This window comes from Cucumis melo, chromosome 4 (assembly GCF_025177605.1).
Source record: "Cucumis melo cultivar AY chromosome 4, USDA_Cmelo_AY_1.0, whole genome shotgun sequence".
NCBI classification, from domain to species: Eukaryota; Viridiplantae; Streptophyta; class Magnoliopsida; order Cucurbitales; family Cucurbitaceae; genus Cucumis; species Cucumis melo.
Genome location: NC_066860.1, coordinates 34714938 through 34741837, shown reverse-complemented (window position 1 = coordinate 34741837; position 26900 = coordinate 34714938). Strand labels below are relative to the sequence as shown.

General features: G+C 34.7%; 4 protein-coding genes across 6 annotated transcripts; 1 reads left to right on the top strand and 3 right to left on the bottom strand.

Annotated features, from left to right (window-relative positions):
• Window positions 1-51: 51 nt before the first annotated feature.
• Window positions 52-7725, bottom strand: LOC103486235 (uncharacterized). 2 transcript variants are annotated; one of them, XM_008444110.2, is made up of 9 exons: window positions 7473-7725; window positions 7317-7379; window positions 7170-7225; window positions 6074-6167; window positions 5876-5936; window positions 3322-3403; window positions 2811-2866; window positions 583-646; window positions 52-478 (listed from the first exon to the last, which is right to left on the bottom strand). In XM_008444110.2, the coding sequence occupies exons 1-9, from the start codon at window positions 7587-7589 to the stop codon at window positions 415-417; spliced, it is 657 nt and encodes a 218-aa protein (XP_008442332.1). In that variant the 5' UTR covers window positions 7590-7725; the 3' UTR covers window positions 52-414. The 2 variants fall into 2 exon arrangements, with proteins under 2 accessions (XP_008442332.1, XP_008442331.1); XM_008444109.3 differs by having other exon boundaries at window positions 3322-3445; window positions 7473-7703.
• Window positions 7726-11906: 4181 nt separating this feature from the next.
• On the bottom strand, window positions 11907-13181 carry LOC103486236 (transcription repressor OFP2-like). Its single transcript, XM_008444111.3, has one exon. The coding sequence runs from the start codon at window positions 13160-13162 to the stop codon at window positions 12017-12019; it is 1146 nt and encodes a 381-aa protein (XP_008442333.2). The 5' UTR covers window positions 13163-13181; the 3' UTR covers window positions 11907-12016.
• A 4602-nt stretch (window positions 13182-17783) lies between these two features.
• Window positions 17784-23589, top strand: LOC103486237 (uncharacterized). Of its 2 annotated transcripts, none has more exons than XM_008444112.3 (3): window positions 17784-19835; window positions 20589-21682; window positions 22839-23589. In XM_008444112.3, the coding sequence occupies exons 1-3, from the start codon at window positions 18354-18356 to the stop codon at window positions 22966-22968; spliced, it is 2706 nt and encodes a 901-aa protein (XP_008442334.1). In that variant the 5' UTR covers window positions 17784-18353; the 3' UTR covers window positions 22969-23589. The 2 variants fall into 2 exon arrangements, with proteins under 2 accessions (XP_008442334.1, XP_008442335.1); XM_008444113.3 differs by lacking the exon at window positions 22839-23589 and adding an exon at window positions 22588-22646 and having other exon boundaries at window positions 17791-19835.
• A 245-nt stretch (window positions 23590-23834) lies between these two features.
• Window positions 23835-26020, bottom strand: LOC103486238 (WEB family protein At2g38370). The gene is made up of 2 exons (XM_008444114.3): window positions 25411-26020; window positions 23835-25323 (listed from the first exon to the last, which is right to left on the bottom strand). The coding sequence occupies exons 1-2, from the start codon at window positions 25627-25629 to the stop codon at window positions 24049-24051; spliced, it is 1494 nt and encodes a 497-aa protein (XP_008442336.2). The 5' UTR covers window positions 25630-26020; the 3' UTR covers window positions 23835-24048.
• Window positions 26021-26900: the final 880 nt, after the last annotated feature.

Here is a 26900-nt window from a genome sequence, read left to right as displayed (position 1 = left end):
GATGCGAGTCAGTAAGGAAGAAATACAATAGGAACAGAAAGTACAAAGGTGTAAAGAAATTACCCAAAGTAGAATTACCAAACTAGTCTTAGTCGCATTTACAGAAAAGAAAATTAAAAAATTAGAAAGAAAAAAGAAAAAAGATTCTTCCCCGACCTAGAAAATGAAAATATATGGGGGTCCGTAATATTAGACTTTTTTGAGGTAGACGTAGGCCGATGTCCTCCAACCTACATACACCTTACAGATTAAAGAGTTAATTTTTCTTGTCTAAAAGAAATGTGCAACTTGCATACCGCTTTTTTAACCCTCTGAAAGGACATAATAGCATATCAGCTTCAAATTGGAATGGGTAACGCCCAACGTCCAGCTTAATATTATGCAAGTGTTTCCCTCAACTCCCTCCACTACTCTCTATTCCACTTTTGCCACTCCCACGCCAGGAATGCTGCTTTCAACTACTGTTTCTCTTACAAACCTGTACACCAACAAACACTTCTTCCTTTAAGCTAACCTATAAAATTATAATCAACCATACTCTTCTATTACTTCCAATATAACCATATATATATATATTCATACCTTGCTAACTTGTCCTTCGATGATTGCAAGATGTAAATCGACAGAATAAAAGATAGCGTAAGACCTGTTGCATTTGCACCACACAAAGTCAGACCACCCTTCATCGGGAACGCTATTTTCTTTTTTCCCTCTGTTCTAACATCTCTCCGTCCAACATACCCCATCTAATTTTTCACTTTTCCTCTCCCTTGTAACATTCTCTAACTCTTTGCTTCTCTCCCTAAATTTCCTATCTTTCCACTTTCTCTCCTCTCTTTAAGTCAGTTTAACTTCTCTAAAACAAATCTCTTCTAAATTTTCTTTTTCCATGAATCTCTTTCCCACTTTTCTCAATCCCATATACCCCTTTACGAGAATTTCATTTTGGAATTAAAAAGTAGAACTACCGATCGTTCCATTACAATAATATAATAGATTAAAAAATAATTATTTGATAAGATCCTTCCGCAAAATTTCAAAACTTCAATCAAAATGAGAGGAAAAGCGAAATTCTCCCCCATTTGATATGTCAATCCTGTTGACACGTTAAAATTTCAAGCGACATCTTGCTCGAAGTACACCATGATCCTATCTAAAGGTCCACTTGATAATAGTGGAAGAAAAACAATATTTCTTTTTTCTATCAGCTTTAGAAAGATAAAATGAAAGCTCGTTGAAAACCAAAACCTTGTTTCTAACCTGGATTTTTGGCTTCTAATGTTTGGAACTCTAAGAAAAGTGTTGAAAAAGTAAAATAATTGAAGTACTATTTGCTTACAAATATGCTTTTGGAATTTAAAATTAAGTTCTACTTACTAAGATTTTGTAAACTAAATATCTAGTGAAAAATTCACTAATATTAAGAAATAACCTAAAAACTAAAGTACGGTAGCAGTTCTAATTACACCTCAAACTTTAAGTTATAAAAATCAAGTATTCAAACATGTACAGGGGTTTGTCGGTCGTCAAACGAAAAATACAAGTGTTAAATTAAACCCTCAAACTTATATAATTATAAAGATTGTAACAATTATAGGGATTAAAGGTCCAATTTCTATAAATATTGTAAATTTGAAAGTTTAATTTTAAACCTTGTAGAAGTGTGAAGGTCCAATTTTTACAAGGGAAAAATTGATGGTGTAATTGCCAAAATGCTTTGGAGGTGATTTTTGCAATTTAACCAAAAAGAAAACAAAAATTAGTAATGAAATGTCAATGGCTTTGTTTTAGAGAAATAAAAACAAAAAGAGATGGCGTTTTCAAACAAAATCTTTAAGGCTTTTGTTTCTCAAAATCCCACTTCCGCTCCGTTTAGTTGACATTCGACCGCCCTCAGACAACTCTTCTCATTTTCATTTATCTATCTAGACTAGATTATCATTCTTTCTCTAGCGTCTATAATTCTTTATTTATTTATTCTCCACAACACAAACACACACGTACCTAAGATGTACATCTCCCTGGATTTTCTTTCATTTTCTCTAACCTCCCACTGAATCCTCCCCTCTTTTTATTTTTTAATCTTCTGTTCTTTTTCTGTCATTCGATCTAGTACTTTATAAATACCAATATTTTTTAAAACCTTATAAATAACAATATTAGCAATGCTTATAAAATCTATTCTTAAAAAAACGCATTCAATGTTTATATGAAAAAAAAAATTAAAACTATATGTTGAGAGCCACTGGAAAAACTTGTTATCAAAGTTATGGTTTCTATTTTTTCAAGAATTGTTATAAAAAAATTGTGAGGTTTATTTATTTTTTTTTTTTTAAAAAAAAAAAGCCTGAAGTTTTCAAACGGCAAACATAAGAAGTTTGTTATGCTGTATGGTTGATGGATGTGAATTATTAGAGGCAGAAAAGTAAAAATAATAAATGTCGGTTAAAATATCATTTCGGTTCTTGTACTTGTGTGTTCAATTAAGTTTTACATTTAAACATTCAATTTTAATCTCTCAACATCTAATAAATCTTAAATTTAGTCCCCTAAAATTATATTTTGTTGAAATTTGTTAAATGATAAGAATTTTCATGCATATTGGAAAACACATCTCCGAACTTTATGGTAAAAATAATAGTAAAAGAGTTTTGAAAAAATTAACAAAAATAAACTAGGGACTAAATTTAAGATTTACAGAAAAGACATATAGATTAAAAATGAATTGAAGTACAAAAGCCAAAATGATCCTTTAACCCACTAAATGGAGTACAAAAGCCAAAATGGTCCTTCAACCTAAATGTTTTTACCTGATCCGAACAAAACATATAATCCAGAAGTCACATCAATCTCCGATTGCTCCTCCCTAGAACATGCCAAGAACATAGGTTTATCAGAAAGTTGCGGAGTGGCTTAATCTCAATCACGTGCATTTTATACCATGAAGTTATGGAGTTGTAAATGATAGACTCCAGGAACAATATGATTTTCCATATTGGAACCTGTAACTCAATCAATTATTACTAATTATTCACTACATGTTTCTTTCTCCTTTATGTTCCACCTGTTCACAAGCAATGTAACAGACACAGTTGAACCCACTCATAATCAAATCCTATGGAAGAAACTACGCCGTCTTATTTATCATTCAAATCATAAACTAAAATGTCATTATTATTTATACTATTCTTTAAATCGCGATCTACAAAGGAACTAGTTTACTACATTCGGACTTTGGAATATGCAAAGTGCGTCCATATCATATGGATAAGGATTGTCATATAAGCCTCCGATCAGTAAGAAAAAGAATCACGGCCTTACCATGTATAACGGACAAGAATGTGCTTCGGCCAATGTTGTTGATCCCAGAATTGTTTGGTAATATGTGGATGTGTATCAGTGTCTATTGAGAAGAAAGTAGTCAGAAGGCCAGGAGAGAACTTCACTTTAAGGAGCAAGACGGATCAGTTAGGAATTTAATAAGTTAAGAAATATGCTATTGACTCTTAACAGGTTCTAAATAATGCACGGAAAGTACTCATATTATCTGTCTTCATATCAGGTATTAAACTAACAATCAGATACTGACAGTGCTATCTGAACTTTAAATTGTACTGCAAGAATCATCAAGAGCGTCAATCAACAAATACAAGCAAGGACAACATCGGTTTGACATGGTTCTTCAAAAAGAAAATAACAACAATGGTTTGAAATGTAATGGAAACACTTTCTAGCATAAAGCTAGAGGATATATCCTCCCATGATATAAGAATAGTCTAAAGCATGAAAAATGACAGAAAACAGTTGTTAGAAATGTACTGGAAACGATTTCCTGAGTAACAAATTGGAGATCCACATTTATACACAGGAGAACTATGACAGGCCCAGGATATTCATTTATATCAGAGAAAGAGAGTGATGGGAAGTGCCACACAAATGGTTGTAGGCACAGTTAAATTGCATGATCTGTCGTTTGTGACCTAGTGGTGTAACTAATTAAATTAAAGCAGTTTTATCCCTGCTGAAATGGAAATTCTTATTTTAATATCCAAGTTTATAGTTATTTCATAGTATAAGATTCCATCTCAAAATCAATTGGTCATGAGAAGAGTAGCTCATCTATCTTATAAAGAATGTGAGTCTTTGATTTTTCCAAGGTGGGATTCTAACATCTCTAACAGTAGTCCAAATTGTTGAAAACAATTCTTCAAGGCTGCTGGTCAGTAAAGTGAGAGAAGCTTTTGCGGAGGATAAGTGAGAGAAGCTTTTGCGGAGGATAAGTGAGAGAAGCTTTTGCGGAGGATAAGTGAGAGAAGTGTTTGCGGAGGTTATATGTATTTAAACATTAAAAATAATAAAATAAAATCTACAAAATTTGGGGTGATTCCACTCCTAATTGATGCTCTCCATATTTAGGCATCAAATAAAAAATGGATTGGGTTGCATAGAAAAGTTTTATGTTCCAGATACTGGAATAGAAACAATTGCTTTCAGAAAAATTGGCATGGACTGGAGATGAAAGGGGTAACTAGAGGAAGAGGAACCATTCGATGGGAATGGGAGAAAAGAAACTAGAAAGAACAGGTGGACGATACAGAATTAATCTCTTTGCTAATTGCTCAAGGTCCTTTGCTAATTGAAAATTCCTTTCTGGTCCAAGCTTGTTCTCAGCCTTGAAATTTCTGTTGAGGAACCAAACCTAATCATCAGTTAAAGTTAAACACCTCTTATTTTCAGGGTGATGGAAATAACCTCCAAGTTTTCATCCCCATTATCTTCCCTATTAAACGGGCAGAAGAACAATCTATTTGATCCATTTCCTCCACAAATATCTTCAAAACTCATTAGGGATCTTGAACCAAGCAGAGAGAGGGAAGTAAAAGATGGACCAAGAAAAAACATAGTATTAAGAGGTTTAAAAGCAAAAGACCCTCCACTGTGATTGGAAGAACCACCCTTATGCTACCGAAAAGAGAATCTTCTTTCTTTCCCTTTCCTATTCCTTCTCGGGAATGAGAAACTTGGATGCATTGCTAAGAAGAGAGAACAAAGCAACCTAACCGAAAAGAGAATCTTCTTTCTTTCCCCTTCCCATTCCCACTTACACTCTACCCATCATCATTCCTCTCTACATTCTCTCTTCTCATCCTTGCTCATTCCCCTCCCTAGAGTTTATGGCTTATTATTATTTTTCATCTATAGGTTTTCCTTCAATAGTTTCTTTGAGGTCTATTTATTTCACTATGTAAAAGGTCATTATTTACTCTCAATTATTCTGACAATTCAATAATATTATATAAAATTATCATCTACCACAATTCTCACGTCTCCCCCCACCCCCCACCCAATGCGCACGCACACACTTCCTATCTCATCTCCCGATTTCATGCTCGACAAAACTACTTTTGGTTATCCCAAAGTAAATAAGTCTCTCTAAAAAGTAGTCTCTCTCACGTAGGTAGCACATCAACAAATGTTCTAAAAGCAACCGTGTCAGCAATTAACTCAAATTCTGTTATATGTTCATATGATTTCAGCAAAAAGAACCATATATTGATGTATAAATGTGGACTTTTGTAAGGATATGGAAATATTTCACTTTGCGTCAGTCTACAGTGCCAATCACATCCAGAAAATCAAGGTATCCAACTCACATGGACGGTGTAGTCAATGATATTTTACACTTGGCTAAAAGTTCCACGTTAGGAGTAAAGTGGATGGTGTTTATCTTAAAAGCTAGCTAAAAAGGACTCTGCAGGTGCATCAATTTCTATTGGTCCCTATTCCCTTCATCCAGTAGAAAGAACTATAATTCTATCATCTATGTGTCAATTAAGGAAGGAGCGTGGAAAGCATTAAAAGAGACGTGACATACAGATATGAGGCATGTCCACTACTTTGGCAGTCACACCATGAAGATCACTTCCAGAATACCTCTGCAACACAAATTAAAATGACGATGGTTGTTAGATGTATGTAGTTAGCAACTCAGCTCGACAGTTGAAGATTGATCGTCCATCTATGAATTGTGGAAATAAACAAATATTTGATCTATCTATAATAGAGACCATACCAAGTGGACATCAATCATTGGAACTTCGGCACTTTTTCGATTTATCACAAGAAGCCATGGGACTAGAAACTTCTCTTTTCCAACTTGAAAGGATCTGTAGTCAAATAAGATGTATGCCACCAAATAACTCAATACGTATAATAATCCACAAAACAAGATAAATGTTGTGGCAAAGACAAAAGCAACCACGGAATATTAATAATAAGAGAGACTAGATAAACTAAAAGTTCAAATGTGCTTCAAGTAATCCCATCTGATAGCCTGTGTATCCAATATTGTTCATTTTTGCCAAAATATGTGACGACCAGTATTGATATCCAGTATTTCGTCAACATATGTGACGACCAGTTGTGATTAATATCTTAGCAGGTCATTGCATAAAATTGGACATATAGTCTCGATAAATATTGAAAAAGTAAATTAACTTTTTAACGACTGAGCTTACTTATTGCAAACATGTGACTAAAAGCAACCACTTAATGGCATAACAATGCATCGGTAGAGCTGACCAGAAATTAGAAATAAAAATGAAGGTAAAATAAGGAAATTGTGTGCATTTAGCATAATCCCTACACGTCACCCACACTCTCATCGCGAGAGTCAAGCTCCTCGATTTCAGCATAGTAAGTGCAATGCAACAGATATTTAAAATAGGAAAACAATATAAACTCAAGATAGATAGCAGGCATTGGGAAATATTGCATGATACAAATAGTTTTATGCCGCATGAATTGTTATTCTAGAAAAGCGTGTGTGTGTGTGTGAGTGTTAAGAGGTAAAAGAGAAGCAACAAATTTCTTCATACACCATAAACGATAAGACTAAAAGAAATGAAAGTCAATAATTGAAACGACACTACAGTATGAATATCCTCGACAGCTAGTAAATCGATTGGACCGTCCATGTTATTATTCTCGGTCTAGAGGAACCGATCTCCGCTGTCCATTTTCATGATCATAGTAAAAAGTTCAGCACAAGACAAAAGATAGCGTTGATCAGCAAATGCAGGTTATAAGATTATGATATATAAACACTTATAACTGAGTTAATATACATTTAAAATAGTTCAGCACGATATTCAGTACAAGATTCTCACATTTTATAGGGATCAGCTCCTGTGTAGCCGACCGGTTTCGGTATAGGAACTAAAACCTAAAAATTGAAATGGATCAGATGATCAAATCAGAAGAAGAGTGGAAAGATGGACAACACATACAATAGAACTCAATTGATGAATAAATACCTCGCGATTGACACCAAAAATTGGACAATGGCGACCTATCATATCGTGCCAAACCGTTCTCGACTGAAATAAACAAAAAAATATATGTAAATAAATCGGAGAGGAGAAGATAGAAACAAACATCCATTGGAGCCAAAGGAGAATAGGAAAGCAAACCGAGTGATACTGTCCCATCTTGCTCATGGGAACGATGTCTCCAGGCCTGTAAGCCAAGGAAATGGGAACAAGCGACAATAAGGAAAGGAGGAGAGATAGAATTGGAGGATTTGGCATCGTCGAGGGTAATTTTCTGAATGGTTGGAAGAACAGGTTTGAGGAATAGAATCGGTTTCCGTCCTGTCCCTTTTGGAGTGGCGGGGATCCTTGCTAGTTGCTACCCAGAGCCCGCTTCTTTCTAATCCAAACGGGTTTTATTTGGGTCCACGTCCATCTATGCCCAGGTCCATTTCAGACTCGACCCATTTTACATATTTCTTACTTCTTTGTCTTTTTTCCTTTTTTTTTTTTTTTTTTTGAAAAAAATGGATTTATTACTTATAGACTTTTTTAGGGTAATTATAATATGTAGCAATTGTTAGAATAATTATTAAGTATGTAGCAATATTTTTAAAAAATTGCAAATATAGCAAAATCTATCGGTGATACACTTCTATCGTTGATAGACTCTTATGGTTTATCAGTGATAGACCAACATTTGCTACTTGGTCTATCGGTGATAACTCCTATCATTGATAGATTTTGACAGATTTTGCTATATTTGCAATTTTTTTAAAATGTTGCTATATACTTAATTATTTTGAATATAATTGCTACATTTGCAACTATCCCACTTTTTTATGGATAAACTTCGATAAATTTTTTATATTCATATATTTTAAAAAATATCAATATATTAATTTTTTTAAGTTAATTTTTATATTTGTAACCATCAAATAATAAATATATTAAGTCTTTTAAAAAATATAATTTATTTTATAAGTCTTACGAACTCTATTGTTTCATTTTTAGAGTTTTTTTCAGATTGTTTTCTCAATTGTATCAAAACAAGTATATCACTACAAATATAATAAAATATACTAAAATATTTAATTTTTAATTAGTGAAAACTTATTTTGAAGTGATTTAGAAAAGGATTAACTAATGATATATAATTAAATATGCTTTCCATCTTTAAGTTTAAATTACATCTACCTGCTGTGTCTTTACATTATCAATCACATTGTAACTAACACATCACCCATTTAAATTGGTTTTTCTATTCTTCCAAAATTTGTTAATCATTCTCGAATATTTGAAGTGGTTTTCATCAATACATAGTTAATTCCAATTTTCAAGTATGTCCCAAGTCGTGAACTATATTTTTAATCACTGCATTAAAAAAAACCACATATTAGAAAATGAAAATAGAAATTATATATGTTGACGAAGGAGATAAAAAAAATAAAAGAAAGGTAACAAGATAAATTTAATTTTTGTTTTCATATTAGCGTATCTGTCCCATATGTATAAAATTGAAAAACGAGAGGTAAAAAAAACCCCTCATTTTAAATGTGAATTTTTTCAAATTAAATTGGATATATTATTTTTACATGTATACATAGTTTTAGTTTTTTTAGTATATGTAGAGGCTGAGAAATTAGAGTCTAAAACGTAGTTATATGTTTAAATCAATTTTTTTTTAATCTTTTTATGGATAAAAAGTTTTCGTACATGATAATAATCAAGAATTGAAATAAATAGAGTTCATATTTTAAGTGTAGAAATATTTCATCAGTTGAATTTGGTTTTGATTGGTTTTCTCGATAAAAGAATACATGGAGATTGACGAGAGATTAATAGAGGAATTCTTTTTCAACATGTATGATCTAAATAAAAAAATAAAAAAAAATTGTTAGAAAGTTTTGTTCTATAAGATTGAAAAAAATAATTGATTTAGTTTAATTACAAGTAGTGGGCAATAATTGTGTTGGTTAATTGTGAAAAATAGGACCGACACAGATGTATATAATGACAAGAAAGGGTTGGATTTAGGAGAATAAAAGTCAAATTGGTATGCATAATTGAAGTAATTGACATTATATCATTAATTACCAGAGAACCCCTTCGTCTTCGCGAGGTTGATTTTCTGAGGCTGCTTACCCATCTATCCACACCTCCAACTCTCCGTCAACTCATCCTTAATTATGGACACTCGCTTTAATTAGTCTACTTTCTTATTTTCCTTTTGTTATCAAAATAAACACTTTGTCCTATTTGAATTTACTCTTTGAGCGTTCGTAAACAATTTCTTTTTTTCGTATAGAAATCCAATTCAAACAAGCTGTGAGTTAAATTTGTTTAAACTATTTAACTTAAATGGTAAATATTATATCGAAGTTTATTGAGCAACTTTGTTATTCTTGTCTATATATCACATATATCTATTATGAAACAAACTTTAGCTATGACATGTTAACTCTATTTAGAGGTCAAATGCTCTTAGGATTTGATGAATTAGCATGTTGTAAAATGGTGGTAAATTATAAATTTTATAAATATTTTGTGAAATCGAGATTTACTTAATAACAGTTAACTTGACTTGGAGGTAAGAATTTTTAGGATGTATATGTATATGTAGTGTATGAATTGATTGATAGAAGTTGGAGTACTGATTACGGAGGTCTCTATCTGAAGTGGATTACATCACATAAAGTTATTGCAATAGGCCACCGCAAAAGAGTAGACAGTGTTAGGTGAGTAGTTATATATGAGAAATGAATAATATTTGAAAGTTGAATTAAAATGAAAAGGTTAGGATTTAGTGAAAAGGACGACGTGGTTTGGTAAATGAAAAGGGAAATGGTTTACGTAAAAGAAAGTAAAATGACAAAATCTTTATAACAGAGACGTACGTGCGCGCATGAGAATCTGATTTATTGTTTATTAAAACCAAAGATCGATCCCCCACAACTTCAGATTTCCTTCAAGATTTTTGTCTCCCCCACTCCTTTCTAATCACTAAAACCCATTCATTTCTCTTCTCCTACACTTATATTCAACTTTCTTTTCTTTTCTTTTTTTATAAAAAAGACCCTGATATATTCTTACACGCGCATGTTAAAGTATATTATTTTTTAATACAATGTCCTAACTTTTCTAAATACAATATCAGATGGAGAAAATGCCTCGTCCTTTTCTCCATGCATCTTTCAATACAAGTTTTTCATTATGTATTTAACTTCACCTTACATATATTTCTTTAGTTGCAATCGGCGGATGATCATGACAGAAATATTCTTATTTAAATTTCAATAAAACTTAACGATGAAAGAAAGAATGAAAAGATAAGAAATATGTATTTCGTTTGTGACGACTGTTTATGAATAAGGAGAGGTGAGGTGACGGTATTGGTTGGCATGCCCCAACAAATATAATAATGAAAAGAGCAGAGATACATTTCTATTTTCAATGTGTTTTCTTTTTTTAAAAATAGAATTTTTGCACTGACAGAGACCTGCAGATATAACATAAAGGGCCAAGAAAGAAATTGCTTTCTAATAAACAACTGCACCCAAGTTTTTCCAATTAAAACTTCACACATCGGCCGGGTTTCTCAAACCTTTTCCAGGGCTACTTCCTTCCTCTCCCATACACTTTTTTATATGCAGATTAAAATTCCAAGTGTCTCACAGTTTTTCATAATTATTTGTATGAGATATAGTTTAATTTTCACTAATAACTCAAACCACTCGTATCTAATTAATCTCATCTATCAAAAAAGCTTATACATTTCTTTAGTTTACTTATTAATAATATACAAACTCGATATCGTTGAATACATTTTACATCCATTAACACCAAACTGAATGCACGATATTTATATGCTAGTTTTAAATTTGTTATGCTTTTCTTTTGGTATTAATGTGTATGTTTAATAAGAAGAAGAAAAACTTGAGCGGTAGTCGTCTTTATTATCATAAATCTATTTACAATCCCAACACACATCAAACAACAACAATCAATTGTGTTTCTTATGTGTGTGGCTGAGAGTGGTGTGGATCGAATAAATTAAAAGATGCAGCTGAAGATCGAAGGCATGTATATATTTCACAATTCAATATAATAGAGTAAAGTAATATCCCATGCATATATGATATAATAATATAGTACCTGGAGAAACCTTCCAACTTGGAAAAGCAAATTAGGAAATCTTCTTTTGGATACAGAAATAAATGAGCAAGGGCAGGGGCCGATGATTTTTCTTCTTTTTGGCTTTAAAACGGTGGGCCAACGCCATTTGACATGGGGGGATCCTCCTCTTCCTTTCCTTCCATTACTCTCTCTCCCTCTCTCTCCCTCTCTCTGTCGTCTAGATATGCTTTTTTTTTTCCTCCATTATTAAAAACCCCCCAATTTCATGTTACTGAAAATCATATTTCCGTATCATCAAAAACTATTTGTATGCTGTACTTTACTACTATCAAAGTTTCAAGATATATATAGTTTTATCACTCAAAGCTTCGATCCATACAGTACATACACACAATATAATATAATTTAGAGTAATATGAAAAATATGGGAAAAAAACTTTAATTAATAATCCAGTAGTCTAGCTAGCTAATCTCCATTTATTTACTTAGAAATTGAAGAAGAAATTATAGAAGATCATGGAAATATTATTTGGCAAATAATTAAAAAAGAAAAAGAAATGAAGAAATAACTAATAATGAACTCCAATAATATCGGTCATGTCGAACCAGATTTGCTTGAAAACTTTGACGATTATGTCGTGATATTCGTCTGTGTTGAGAGAGAGATAGCATGCAAGAAGGTCTTCCAATTCACTGGACCCACTGATTTTGTTCTCCACAATCATCTCCATCATTGATTCTCTGAAATCCCTCTGTGGATCCTCCGTTGACTTCACGATCGCGAGGCTGTCGTTCAAACTTCTCTTCCCACTTTTCCGTCGACCAACATGACCGAATCTCTTGCTGCTCGAAACTCTCGGAGAGTTCACAATACGAAGCTTGGGTCCCGGAGAATTGAGTAGGAACCGACGCGAGGGGCTGCTCCTGATCGGTTCCGATTTATCATTCTTTGCGATGGAGATGGAGGGACACGTGGAGGCATCTGCGGCATTGGAGGAGGAGGAGGAGGACCTCGTAATGATTGGAGGAAGCTGATCAATAATCTGCGGAAGGGATTTCAAGTACTCTTCATCTGAGCCGTTGATTTTTTTAGGTGAAACTTTGTGTGCCTTTCCAGAAATGACGGCGTTGGCATCCTCTTCTTCCTTCTCCGCATGTAAATATGAATGGTGAGTTAAAATAGGCGGGGGAGTAGTACTTGTGGTTGCGACGGACTGTAGTGCCGTCCGGCCGCAGCTGCAACCGGAGGAGGAAGTAAGAAGCAAGGTGGAGGTGGGTGCGGCGGCAGACGAAGAAGTAGGTCTTCGCCTGGGCTTTTTTCCTTTGGAGGATCTTCTGGGTGGTTCAGGCGGAGAATTGGCAGCAAGTTGGGAGGCGGTGAAATGAATGGATTTTCTAGGGTGAGAATAAGCAAGATCAGTAGTAGTATGGGTATTCTTCGAAGGCTGATCTTTATTTTTATTTCTTCGCCTAATAATGGTCGTCATGTCTTTCAGCTTGTAAAACCAGGAATTTGGCATCATATCCGATACCCTAAACCTATAATTTCCCATCCTCCAAAAATGATTATTTCTCTCTCGACTCCACTCCACTCGATCACCCACCATTGTATTTCTGTTTTTTTTTTTTTTTTTTTGCCTCTGCTTCATCTTTGAGGGGCCTAAAATAAAGGCAATTTCAAATGGGGTCCATATGGTTAGTTGGCTGGCTTCCATTATTACACCTTCATTACCTGCTTCAATGGAAAAATAAACCTTCCCTTGCCCCTAATCATTATTATTAAGTATCAAGGTCCTTTTCGTAAAACTTTTTGTTACCCTAACTTCTTTTTTACTTTGGTCTTATTTTTCTCTTTCTTAAAATTTAAAACCCAACAATGAGATTGAGGTTCTAGCCTTGTAAAAACTAAATTCAAAAGTTAGTGGTGTTCGAATTTATCATGTAAAAACCAAATCAATTCAATTCAATCATCCAATTTGTGCTATGCGATTAGATTTGAATTCAAATAAATAAAAACTGTAGTATTTAATTGATGAATGAGTTTTCTTAAAAATAGTTTTTTAAATCAAACATTTTACAGGTTACCCATTTTACTTTTTTTTTTTTTTTTAGAGCAAAAATTTAAATGAATGACCTTAGGCTATATATGTATGTATATATTTCAATCTATTTGTGGGACAACCAAGATCCAAAGGCAGAAAATTGTGCGACGTCAGTTGTTTAGTGTGCCACATCACCATTCACATGTATGTTTCTAAAACGCTGTTTTCCTTTTGGCGCCTTATGCACAGATTTCTATAGAACTATTTCCATACAACCCGACAACGGAAACAATCCTTGCTCTTTTCTTCTAAATAGAAATTCTCAATTTACTTACTTAGTCTATCCTTTATATATATCCTCACTTTTAAGATGGTCTTAGTTTTGGAATTTGATAGTGTTGGTTGTCTTCTTTATTAACCATTTAATTCTATATATACATACACATGTATATGTTAATATAATTAATTAGTTTTTTGTTGCAGTACCCAGGCCAAACCAAAGCGTTAAAAGAGAAAAAAGGGTTCATTTTGGTGCCTACGTAATTAAGTTGGTTGCGATGATCAGGTAAGTGGGCACTGTTGTTGAATGAAGTATATATATATGTGTGTGTATATACTTAATAAAGAAAGAGTACTTATTTTTTCAAGCAAGGTATGCAATATAAACTGAGAGTATGAAACCATGAATTGATAAATGATAATGCCACCGATCAATATAAATTACAAATGTATAGGTTTATACAATGCTATATATAGATATGGACTTATAATAATTATATATGTATGTAATATTAATAATTAATGGAACATGTATAGTTGTGGTTTTAAATATATATATAGAGAGAGAAGCAGCCAGAAGGATAGAGGGTAAAAGTTTAACCTTTTGATGGCATAAGGATTATTGAATTTGCATTGAAGAGGGTAGTGGATTAGGATTGTATAATTAATTCAGATTGAAATTGGGTTGAAATTAAAAGAGAGAAAAGGCAAAATGAAATCCAAAGAGAAAACACGACAAACTTAGGGGGTGATGGTGAAAGAGGATGAAAAGATGAATAGACAAATACAAAAGGTCAGAAATTGAATACGGATCCCTTTTGGGATAAGAGAAAAAATAGATGAAGAAAAGGAGCACAGAACCTTTGCTTCTTCTTCAGTGGGAAAAAATGATGTCTCCAAATATTGGACTCTACTCCAAATAAAGGACAATATCAATTACTTTAACACCTCTTTTTTCATTTATAATGGGACCCCAACCCCTTTCTCAATCTCTCTACTTTTCATTTTACTTTAACTCTTGTCTTATATATATGTACATTTCTCATCTTACCTTACCTTACCTTACACCTAATATATAAATTAAACAACAGAGGATCACAACACACTCCAACTCAAAATAATTTATGTAGATATATATATATATATATATATATATATATATATATATATATGGGCAAAGTACAAACGACTTAATTAAATAACAGAAGAACCCAATGAGAAAAGAAAGCCATTTACATACATCCACCACTAACCTGAATCTAATTCACAAAACTGTTCAACAACATCAACAGATATCTGGGAAGTTTGGAATGTAATCCTTGTTTAACTGAGGGCGTAACAAAAAAAAAAAAAAAAAAAAAATCTTTAAACATTACAACAATATAATATTAAAAACTAGGGTTTAATATTACAGTTAAAGTTCAAAACTCTTGTACTTTGGATTACATTGCATTCTAATTCCATTATATATAAATGTCCAAATGCTCCCTAACAAGGTTCTTAATGGACTCGGTTTATATTATATGTTATATCGTAGGGGTGTGGATTGAGTCGCACCAATTATCAATAAGGCTAAACTCATGATTTTGACATTTTTATTGATAATTAAAATATTAATAACTCGCAAATAATGGCATCTATTATTGTTTTTTGATCTTTTTAATTTCTCCAATAACAAAACTGTTAGCACAATTACATTTGAAGCATCGCATATCTACTTGTTCCTTTTTCTAAAAATAATAATAATAGCATCTACTTTAATATGTTCAAAAAGGGCAATATCTAAATTCAAATAAGCAAAACAAGTAATCTTTGATTTGATGTGGGTTTTTGTTCTAAATCATTCACAAACTCCTCGTAACTGTACCTGAAAAAAAAGTAATGTCATACACATTTGTCATTTATTGTTGGGTTCTTTTTAAAACTATTTACTCTCTTCTCACAAGTCACAACCTCATCTCGAAAAAGAAAAAGAAGAAAAAAAGTTACACATTTTATTATCTAATTTTTTTTTCCGTCTTTACGGTGTTTGGCATCCATTTAGTATGTAAAAAAAAAAAATAAAAAAAAAATACATACTTTTCTGAACGATGGATGTTTGTAGCCTTTTGACTTAGGTTGGGTTGTTAAGCTTGGCCTAGTTTCAGAAGTTTGTGCCAAGTGACTCAATTCTATCAATTTTAACATTAGTCATTGTAGAAGTTTTTATCGAGAAATTATATCTTTACTCCTCCCCCGCTCTAGTGTTTTACATTGTCTTCACTTGTTGACGACCAACTTCAGCAACGTTCTTTGATGACCACCATGGTCGTTCGGTGTCTAATAATAACTCTAACAATCAACTTATGCAATGATCACCTTCAATGATATGCTTTGCATCACCTCTTGTGGCCAAACTTAATTTGGCAACCATCTCCATGTTACTACCTTCAGGGAAGACCATCTTCGATAACCATCTATAGCAATCACATTTGACATCGAAGTATACTCCACGCAACTATTATCTTCAATAACGAACTTTGACAATCACCTCGAGAAACCAATTTCGACCATCGAACTCTATCAATCATCTCTAACAACCAACTTAAATCGATCCTACTTAGTAACAATAGTTTACAAAAAAAATGGAGTAACGAAGGTATTTTTAAATAAAAAACTGAAATTATTTGTTCATGGCGTTTGTGAGTTTACTCTTCATTTCACCCGAAAGGCCCTCATGCTAATTAATGTGGAACTTGATCCTTTTCTCAACCCCCAAACTAAAATTATAAAGGGGATGAAACAAGACTAGCTAGTTTGAAAGAAAAAGAAGAAGAAAGAAGAGTGGCGTATTATTTGATGAAGGTGTGCTTCATAGTTTAGCACAAAATAAACCAAGTTTAGAAAATACAGTTCCCATTTGGAAACCTAAAGTTTGAATGAAAAACCCCCTATACTAGGCCATTTTGATCAGATTATTAAATAACAACCCAACATTTATAATTTCAAAATGGATATGTCATAATTGACAATCTTGATAATCAATTTTTGTTATCGGTTAAAACTATAGCATCAATATAGTAATAAAATAAGCAACAAACTATGTCATCGATATACCCTAATTAAATAAGTAACACACAATAAATATACATACATACATATATATCGTACAAATGAGACATGTAAAACAATCAAATCATATTTAGTCTGCATATAGGTTTAGATAAGAAGAGACAAAAGGTTTCTGATATGAGGAGTTCATGCATACATGGGAGCCATTCAATAACAGACTTCAAAACACTGTATTGAATCCTACTAAAAGCCAACAACAGGGGATGGTAATGAAAAAAATTAAAATTTCCTAGGGCTTGGAAAACACTCGATTTACGCTCGTCGGTTCTCAAAGCCCAGTTTATGCAACATTGGACAAAGTACAATACGGCTATAGGGAGGCCTCACGCCCTCTTCGCATACATAAACGGCCCAATAAGAATATGAAGCCCATTCGTACAGACGTATACATAGCCCACGGTGTTCTTTTATTTTCAAACAACATAGCTATCGAGATTACTATCAAATCTTTGGAACATTCTATTTTATCTTATATTTAGTGTAATGTAATTTATTATTAAATCTCATAACTGTGTGATGCTAAATTTATTAATAAATGCATCTTCTTCTTTTCATTAAATATCGTATCTGTCTTCCATGTTGGGTTAAATCCATTTGTTTTAGAATAATTAATTTTTCACTAAAGGCTAATTAAAACGAGATTAATTTCCTTAATCATCTCATTTCCTATTGATAAATCAGTTGATTTTCAAATAAATGCTGCTTTGCTTGGTTGCGTGGTAAGTGTAAGTGGTTTCTTTTGATTATTATTATTTTAATATTGAAAAAAGAACGGGTTGAAGTAAATTTACGAGAGAGGCGATTCGGAAAAAACAGGAGCGGTTGAATTGGAATGAACCGGGTCCAAACACAAGGGGAAGGTAAGGGAAGGGAAAGAAATAAGGAGGGCGAGGGATTATTTTTATTAATATTTTTATTTATTCTCTATCTCTCTCCCGTACTCTCTTTTTATCATCTATCTCTTTGTTATCAGAGTTTTTTCGCTGGGACGGTCGACCTTGACGACGGCACCGACGCTCTTTGGACTCATCGGATCATCTCATCTCTTCTTCTTCAACCCAAGATTTCTGGTTTTCATTCTCTATTTATTTGGCTTCTCATTTCTCTATTATCTTTTCTTTTTTCCTGCCATGCCTTCCGCATCTGCTACTCTTCCCAACCCCCCAGCTTCCTCCCACTCCATCCCCTTCCTCATCTGATTACTTTTAACTTAAATCAATTTCACTCCTTCTTCTCATGTCCTATTTCCCAGCCATTTATGCTGGATTACTATTCTCTATCCACGCTTTCACCCATTTCTTTTTTAGCTCCTAGGGTTCTTCAACTTTCTTGAAATTTCTTTATTGCCTTTTCAATTCCCAGCCGAGATTAGGGTTAGGGTTTTCTCAAAGATCGACGATTCTCCCTCCTTTTGGGCTTGCTTCCCTTGTTGGATTCCTAACGTGGAGCGTGGGCGGCGTGGGTTTTGGGGATAATGTGTATACTGTGCGTGATTCAGAAGTGGTCTCGCCGGGTTGCTACAATGCTTCCTTGGTTAGTTATTCCGCTGATTGGACTGTGGGCGCTCTCTCAGCTTTTGCCGCCTGCATTTAGATTTGAGATTACATCACCCAGGCTTGCTTGTGTTTTTGTGCTTTTGGTTACCCTCTTTTGGTATGAGATTTTAATGCCTCAGCTGTCAGCTTGGCGGTTGCGCAGGAATGCACGCCTTAGGGAGAGAAAGAGATTTGAAGCTATTGAGTTGCAGAAGCTCAGGAAAACGGCAACTAAACGATGTCGGAACTGCTTGACTCCGTATAAGGATCAAAATCCTGCGGGTGGTCGCTTCATGTGCTCCTGCTGTGGTCATATTTCTAAAAGACCAGTTTTAGACTTGCCTATACCACCGGGGTTTTCAAATTCTGGGATCATTAAGGAACTTGTTGGAAAAAGTGGGAAATTATTGAATCAGAAGGTATGGCCAGATAATGGTTGGATATCTGGCCAAGATTGGTTGGAGGGCGGCACTTGGGTTGGGAAGTCTGTTGCAGGAAAATCTAGTTATTGGAGGCGGAATGGTTGTGGAGGAGATGAACATTGTTTGACAGAAAAGTCTTATTCAGGTATTGTAATTTTCTGCTGTAAGCTTTTTACATCTATTTTCTTGAGCATTAGATGGCTTTGGAGAAAAATGTTTAGGGTAAGTTCATCAAGAGAAGACAATCTATCTGATTCTGAGCATAGGGGGCTACTGGCCAAGATGGGCGAGAATGGGGGTAACTTCCCCGAGAGTAGGGTTGAAAAAGCACGTAGAAAAGCTGAAGAAAAAAGACAGGCTAGATTAGAGAGAGAATTATTGGAGGAGGAAGAGAGGAAGCAAAGGGAGGAGGTTGCCAGATTGGTGGAGGAACGGAGGAAATTGAGGGATGAGAAAAAGGGCGTTGAGAAGGATCGCGATAGAACATCACAACTTTTCAGAGAGAAGGATGGGAAGAAGGAGGCTGAAAGGAAACGGCAGGAGAGGAGAAAGGAGAAGGACAAGAATTCAAGTAAGAGTAATTCAGACGCTGAGGAGTTGGAGAAGAAAACTGGTAAAGAAACTGAACGAAAGCGAGATTTGGACAAGAAAAGCGAGGCTGATCGTCGTGAGAATCACAAACTTGGGCCAGAGGGTGTTAAAGGCCCGAGCAATGTGTGTCATAGTGTGAAGAATATCCCTGGAAATAATTTTGGCCGAGGATATACTGGTTCTAGGTATCTTGATCGTATGCGGGGTACTTTTCTGTCTTCTTCTAAAGCATTTAGTGGTGGTAGTTTGTTTGGAAAGGTCTATAATGCTCCAGCATCTGTTGTTAAAGACAAGTCTAACGGCTCTGTGGATCATGTAAATATGTCTGTTTCTACTAGAGATATGTCGTCTGAGCGTGTGGTTGGGAAATCTGCTTTGAATGGAGATGATAAAAACATCAACCATCCAGTAAGTTCTAATGCTGTGTCCTTTCCCCCACACAACACACACATACACAGATAAGTATAACAAACACTGTTTACTCTGTCACATAATGGAATGTTTTAGACCTTTGTCCTCTCTTTTGCCCTCTTTCTCTTATAAACATAGCTGTACTCGTGTTTCTTTAATTCTTATTAATTAGAGAACAATTTCTGATGTTCTTAGCTTTGCTTGCTAGATAGGAAAGCCTTGTTTGCCTCCTAGGCTGTGGTCCTTTTGTATTCCTTTTTTCCTTTTATATTTCTGATGCGTACAGTTCTTTAAGAATGTTCAATACAAACTTCACTTATATTTTAGGTTTGAATTCTGCATTTTCTGAATCGTCATGTATGGACTTTATGCTTCAATATTAAACAGATGGCTTTTTGTTTTTTTCTGCTAGGGTTTATGTAAACGACCAAGGTGGGATTATTATCAGACATGTAGTTTCAACATCTAGATGCCACAGTTTTTTTCTTATTTAATATTACTACATCACCTTTGGAGAGAAAAAGCTAAGGACTTCTGAATATAAGTTTGTCTTTAAATTTTTTTTGTATTAGCATGCAACATGATGCCTCTTGGTGGTGCGCAATCCACATAAAGTTCTTTTGTAATCATAGATTATTTTCCTATAGTATTGTTCTTTTGGCTTTGTGTGAATATATAAGGTTCCTCCGCTTCATATTAATGTATATTGAAATGAAAAGTGATGACCTGAAGTTCTCATGTTCACTGCAGGTCTTCACTGAATCACAAGCTGTTGTGGCACCTAAAAAATCTTGGCAACAGTTATTTACCCGTTCGCCATCTGTTCCTTCATCCACTAGTGCCAATGTTATAAGTAGGCCAGTAGTGAAGCCCTCATCAGATATCAGCAATACACAGCTTTCTGGGCAAGTTGTAGGCTCACAGTTATCTGGGCAAGTTTCTGGAGCCCAGTTACCTGGACAGTTATCATCGACACAGTCATATGATAATCCTATTAATTTTGGTCTGCCATCTCCATTTACCATATCCACGTATCCTAAGGGTCCTGCCAGTAGTAGTATAGGTTTTTCACCTGTAATTGAACCTCAATTTTCTCATGTTGCTGAAGGGTCTCATGAATTTGTGCCTGAAGAACCAGAGCTTTTTGAAGATCCTTGTTACATACCTGATGTTGTATCCTTGTTGGGTCCTGTCTCAGAGTCGCTTGATGATTTTCGGTTGGATTTAGGAACTGGCTTTGTATCAGAAATGGAAAGACCACGGACTCTAAAAACTGCTTCTTCGGAAATTAACAAACCATCTCCAATCGAGTCACCTTTATCACGGGAAAAGCATAATTGTTCTAATAATTTCCCCAGCACCCCCAAAGCATTGGATCTGAGAAGTCCTCCCAAGGATGAAATGAATGCAAATGAGAAGGGAACATGGCAGATGTGGAATAGTTCTCCCTTTGGCCAGGATGGTTTAGGTTTAGTAGGTGGGCCAGCCGGCTGGATTCGTCCTGCTGAATCTAATAGACCAAATATGGACGATTTTTTCCACCCCCCTCAGAAAACTATTCCACCAACATTCATTAAAGAGGATCCAGTTTTGTCTGGCACACTTCCTTCGCAGAATGTTTTCCTTGGTAATGGCCAAAGTGTAGGGGCATTTAACCAAGTTATGAGTTGTGATCATGATCCATGGTTAAAGAAGCCTTTCTATCCGCCATTGTCTAGAAGTGAGAACAATTTCACTGTTATGCCTCAGGATGAAACTGTTCAGAATGAAATGATGTATGGTAGCCCCAACAGATCTTCCACTGGTCATCCATTTGAGCTGCCTGCAACTAGCTGTTGGTCAAAGTAAGTCCTTTGATTTCTGTCTTTTGAAAACAAATATGCTACTCTTCTGTGATAGTTAAATAATTAAGCGGCTGATTAAATTATGAATGATTGTCTTCATTTTTGTAAACACAAAACTGTCTGTGTATTTGTTTATTTTTGCTAAGCATACATATGTACATGCACACCCACTTTTTCCTGCCATCAGAACAGTATGCAGCGTGTCTAAATTCACCACAATTTCGGCTGTTTATCGACTTTACTAATGTAGGCAGCTTAAGAACTTAAAATGACATGCAACTGTGAAAGTTCGATATGTTGTGTCTTGAGTCTCTTGACTAGGCAAACTCTTCTCATCAAGGATTTCTGAATGCGATTCCAATTGTCATTATATATAAATATACATACATATATATACATACATACATATACATACATACATACATACATATACATACATACATACATACACATACATACATACATACATATACATACATATAGATACATACATACACATACATATACATACATATACATACATATACATACATATACATACATATACATACATATACATACATATACATACATATACATACATATACATACATATACATATATATACATATCATCCTAGATTTTTGACCTACAACGTTTTTGGCTATTGTTAGTTAATGTGGCATCTACGTTTGTGCTTTCATTTCAAATTATTCTTCCTCTAGGATTGTTCTTGTTAGAGGTATGTGTTGTTTGAATCATGCCCATTAGTTAAGGAAAAGTCCTACTGGTTTCTTTCTATGTATATTGTATCATTCTTTAATTCATTCTAGGAAACAATACTGAAAAAGAAATGCAATCAAACGTTTCTCACGTCTGTTTTCTAATTTTGTAAATGAATTAATGTGGTGCTGTGGAGGTAGCAGTGAAAAAATCGAGCCGATGATTGATGCAAAAGAAAAGACCTTGTGAACACATTCAATCGGTGTGTGAAAATGCATAGTTGAATGTTTTTGTTGATTGTTGCAAAGGGTTAATTATGGCTAGCTATTTTGATGGCATTATTCTATGTGTGATTTGGTTAATGTATTGACTTAGCTTGACGATGATTCTAGACAGTAGTGAAAATGAAATAACAATTTTATGTTTCTAACTGGTTGTAACTTTACTTTGGCAGAGAATGGGAAGCACAAGGGTCAGGGATGGGTGCCGGAAAGCCATCGGTTGTGAAGCCTCCTGTTGGGGGTCTATTTCCCTCACCAGATGTACAGTCACTGTGGTCTTTTGATATGAAAACCGGAAACTAACACTATAAAAAGGGACTTATTAAAAGGAAAAAAGAAGAAAAAAAAACACGACTCCTGTCCTGGAGAGGCAAATAGTCTATTTGGGATACGGAGAGTTTAGAAGAATACTGGAATCCAATGTCTCGTCCTCTTCTCCTCTTGTAAGGGAGATTGATGTTTACTTAGATTAGCACGGATAGGAATACACGTGGCATGCATTTATTTGTGCATCAGGTAACTGATGGGGTCTTCATCCATATGATTCATCATATTTTGAAGTTTCTATAACACTTGCTAGAGTGGAGGAGCCCCCCCTTTTCGAGGAAAAAAAAGGAATTTGTTCATTGGAGCTATATTCCCTTCTTGCTCTTGTTTGCATGCCTCACTACTAATCACTTAATGTCCTCTCAAAGATTGGTCGATTATACTATTAGGTGATCAAATCACCAGTCTTAAGAAAGGAAAATAGAAATACACTCGCTTCTCATTTGTCAGCATGGAAATTGATATACAGTACCTGCTAATCCCCCTCTTCAATACAAAAACTTCTCGTCTATGTAGTTTCAGTTGCATTGGGTACGTGTCTGTGCTGTTTACTTGAGTTGATTACCTTTCTCGTATCCAATTAACCTTTTATCCAAATTCAATTCTAAGTTTTGATTTATGAAATTCTCACCTTGCCGCCATGCCGTGACAGTACAGGATTTTACATATCATCTCTATGGAATTGAGAATCAAAGATTTGTGTGTACTATTATTACAGAGTAATTGACTGCTGATTTGTATGTACTGAAAGTAATTTTATCCCAAAGTTTGTTTATTAATTTAATAATTTGTTAATCACCTGCATGACCAGGAGGAGTGTCTAAAGAAAATAGATCATCAAATTGTTAAAACAAACTTCACGCTAGGTCATTAATAAATCAAAAGCATTTGGAGGAAGAATCCCCAATCAATCGTGGATACATTACATAATCCTAACAGTAACTACAGGTAACTACAGGTAGTCCACAAGCTGAAGTCAGTACTGAACTCACAATTAGATAGATGTATACAAACACACACAACAGTTCAACTTAAGTTTACACAACGCAACATTAGTCATTTGAGGTTGGGGGTTGGCTTCTTTCTCTTCTGGTTATCATCATTCTGCTTTGCTAAAAATGAAGGGAACCGTGCCACAAATCCTGATTTCTTTCGCTTTTTGTTGGAGTGTTTTTGGTCACTATTCCATCGTTCAATCTTAACACAACTTGGCATGTCCCTATTTTGTTTTCCTAGCATCTGCGCCAGTGATACCTTTCGTTGCTTTAAGAATCGTTTCTCTGCTGAAATCCCCGACATCAGTTCTTCCTGAAGGAACAACTTCCTGCTCAGTATCTGCCCTATTGAAAGAGACGGCTTAAGGACAGGGGTGGTCGATTCATGTTCAACCACAAGCTTTGGTCCACTCACAGCAATTGGACAATACTCCATCTTACCCTGCTCCCATCCCCACTTCTCCACTGCTTCTTTCACTGCAATTTCTTCCCTCTTCGCAGCCTCCATACTGTTTAGAACTTCTTCCAATGCAAATTTGGTGTTCTTGATTTCTTCTGTTGCTTCTTTCACCTGCTTCAACATTTTCATTTTTGATTCATTCCCCTTCTCAACCTCTTGGTTTGTTAACACCTTCGCATCTCCCAACGTAACAGCTGATTCCTTCATTTCTGCAGCTGCCGCCAATCTGATTTCAGCTGTTCTTATTTTACTCTTTCTTCTTTCAATCTTTGATATTGTCCTCAAAATTTCAGCCTTTGCAGCTTCCCCTATTTGTTTAAACTTCTCAGCCTCGGAATTTAAAATCTGCAGCTCCTTAAGAATTTCAGCACCATGTTCTTCCATGTTAGAATCCTTCGCAACTTGTAGCTTTTCCCTCGTTTGATTCAGCCTTTCTTCAACTGATGACATTCTCAAAGAATTCTGCCTCAATCTCTCCCGAGTTTTCTCCAACGAGAGTCTCTCTCTCTCTAATTTCTTGTTAAATACTTCCATTGAAGCTCGAATTTCAGAAATCCCATTTGTGGTTCTGCTTAGGTTACGCTGAGCCTGCTCGAAACCTTGCACAAATTTCAGTCTTTGAGCTTTGTGACGGCCAATGTTTTCCTTATCATCATCTTCTTCTTCCTCAGCTGCACCATTTGTGTTTACATGACTTACTTCAGATACCTCCTTCCGCAGCTCCATTTTCAAATCCTCAACAAAACCTCTCGTTGATTCGAGTTCTTGTAAAATATCAAGAGTCTCCCTCTGCTTCAAAATCAGTTCATTTTCCAGCTGAGATGCGTGATCCTCCAGCTTTTCAATGCTAATTTCTTCCACTTCATGTTGCCGATCCTGAGGATTAAAAGGAAAATGTGAATTGTAACCCACAGGTCATGACAGAATTTACGCCTAAAGAGAGAGAATAGAGAGAACACTAACCTCTTGCTGGAAGGGTTTGTTAGAGGGTTTCCAGTAGCCGACTCCACCGAAACGACACACTGCTTCCTTCACAGACTCGAAGGGGGCCGAGGTGTCGATTTCAGCTCTTAGATCATCAGATTTTGTATCTATTTTCGCCATTTCGGATCCTTGGAAGCTCTCTGAACGAGGCCCACCAACATAATCTGGAATTACTTGGGTTTCGTCCATGGAGCTCATGCAAACAAACAACGAAACAAATAATTGAGGAAAAGACAAGGTGAAGCAGACAAGAGAATATGAAGAAGAAGGGAATGGAGAAGGATGAAAAATGAGGGGGGGGGGGGTGAGGGAAAGAAGAAGTTGAAAACTGGAGAGTGTTAGTGGGGGTTCTTAAGGAGGAGGAGAAGAGAGAAAGAAGTAAAAAGTAGAAAGGAAGAAATGAGCGATGGGTTGGGTCGTTGATATTATTGATATTTGAAGAGTGGTGGGGTCAGAGTGTCCCAACGGCAACATTTTATGTTATTTTTATATTTACCAACGGCTTTCAACATTTTGCGCTTTTTTTGTAGACCGTTGAAATAAAAGCATCATTTCTTTTACAAATTACATTACCATTCTGCTACAAACAAACAACAATCTTTAGCTTTAGCTTTAGCTTATATATAAAAAGGCTCTCTTCGGTTTGGAATTTGTCTTCCACTCTCTTCTACAGCCTTTCTTTATTCATTGCACACAATTTCTAATCATCTTTCTTTTGTATTCCACTCTCCTTTTCTTTTCTTTTTCTTTTCCTGAAAACAACAATCATCTTCTCCATCCTACTAACCCTTTATTTCGACTACAACTCTAATCCCGTTTGTAATTGTACTATTCCTTACGTGTATTTAAATGTTTTTACTTTTTTTTTTTTTTTAATTATTGTCTCATACAAGGTTTATAGTCCACAACACACTCATTTCCAATTGAAAAACTAAGTTGTAAAACTAAAAGACCGTCGCATCTTAGAAAAGAAGAAAAATCAAACTCTTTATTTCGAATTTACTTGACAAACTATGATCATTGTCTTATCTAAATCAATAGTTATACGTAATCTCAAACATGTGCTAAAAGAAATTTCAAGAGAGTAACTTAGAACTTCCTTGTATTTAACTAGCCTATATAATTTAGGCATCGAAATATACTCATAATTTAACACAAATTCAACTCTATCAATGAGATCATATTAGAATAGTGAGTTAGAGAAATATCAAAAGACTCGTTAAAATTATCCCTCCTCAACAACTATTCTATCAACTAAGTCTAAATCGAGATTGTATCAATTTGATTCTTAAACTTTTAAAATGTGTCTATAGTTTTTTCGACTTTTAGTTTTGTATCCAAGAAAAATTTTAAATTTCAATTTAATATCTACTAAGTCACTGACCTATACGATAGTTTTTAAAATTTATGAATCCGTAGACACATAATTTAAATATTATAGTTCGACTATACATAAAATTTAAATTTAT

Excerpts from the sequence above, each read along its gene's own strand:
- LOC103486235 (XM_008444109.3), bottom strand. The coding sequence starts at position 7,589 with ATGCCAAATCCTCCAATTCTATCTCTCCTCCTTTCCTTATTGTCGCTT. Across the intron at positions 5,937-6,073 it reads CAATGATTGATGTCCACTTG|AGGTATTCTGGAAGTGATCT; the intron begins GTATGGTCTCTA and ends TTTGTGTTGCAG. Across the intron at positions 647-2,810 it reads ATATGTTTTGTTCGGATCAG|GTCTTACGCTATCTTTTATT; the intron begins GTAAAAACATTT and ends CAAATGCAACAG.
- LOC103486238 (XM_008444114.3), bottom strand. The coding sequence starts at position 25,629 with ATGAGCTCCATGGACGAAACCCAAGTAATTCCAGATTATGTTGGTGGG. Across the intron at positions 25,324-25,410 it reads ACAAACCCTTCCAGCAAGAG|GATCGGCAACATGAAGTGGA; the intron begins GTTAGTGTTCTC and ends TTTAATCCTCAG.
- LOC103486237 (XM_008444112.3), top strand. The coding sequence starts at position 18,354 with ATGTGTATACTGTGCGTGATTCAGAAGTGGTCTCGCCGGGTTGCTACA. Across the intron at positions 19,836-20,588 it reads ATAAAAACATCAACCATCCA|GTCTTCACTGAATCACAAGC; the intron begins GTAAGTTCTAAT and ends TGTTCACTGCAG. Across the intron at positions 21,683-22,838 it reads GCAACTAGCTGTTGGTCAAA|AGAATGGGAAGCACAAGGGT; the intron begins GTAAGTCCTTTG and ends TTACTTTGGCAG.
- LOC103486236 (XM_008444111.3), bottom strand. The coding sequence starts at position 13,162 with ATGGAAGCCAGCCAACTAACCATATGGACCCCATTTGAAATTGCCTTT.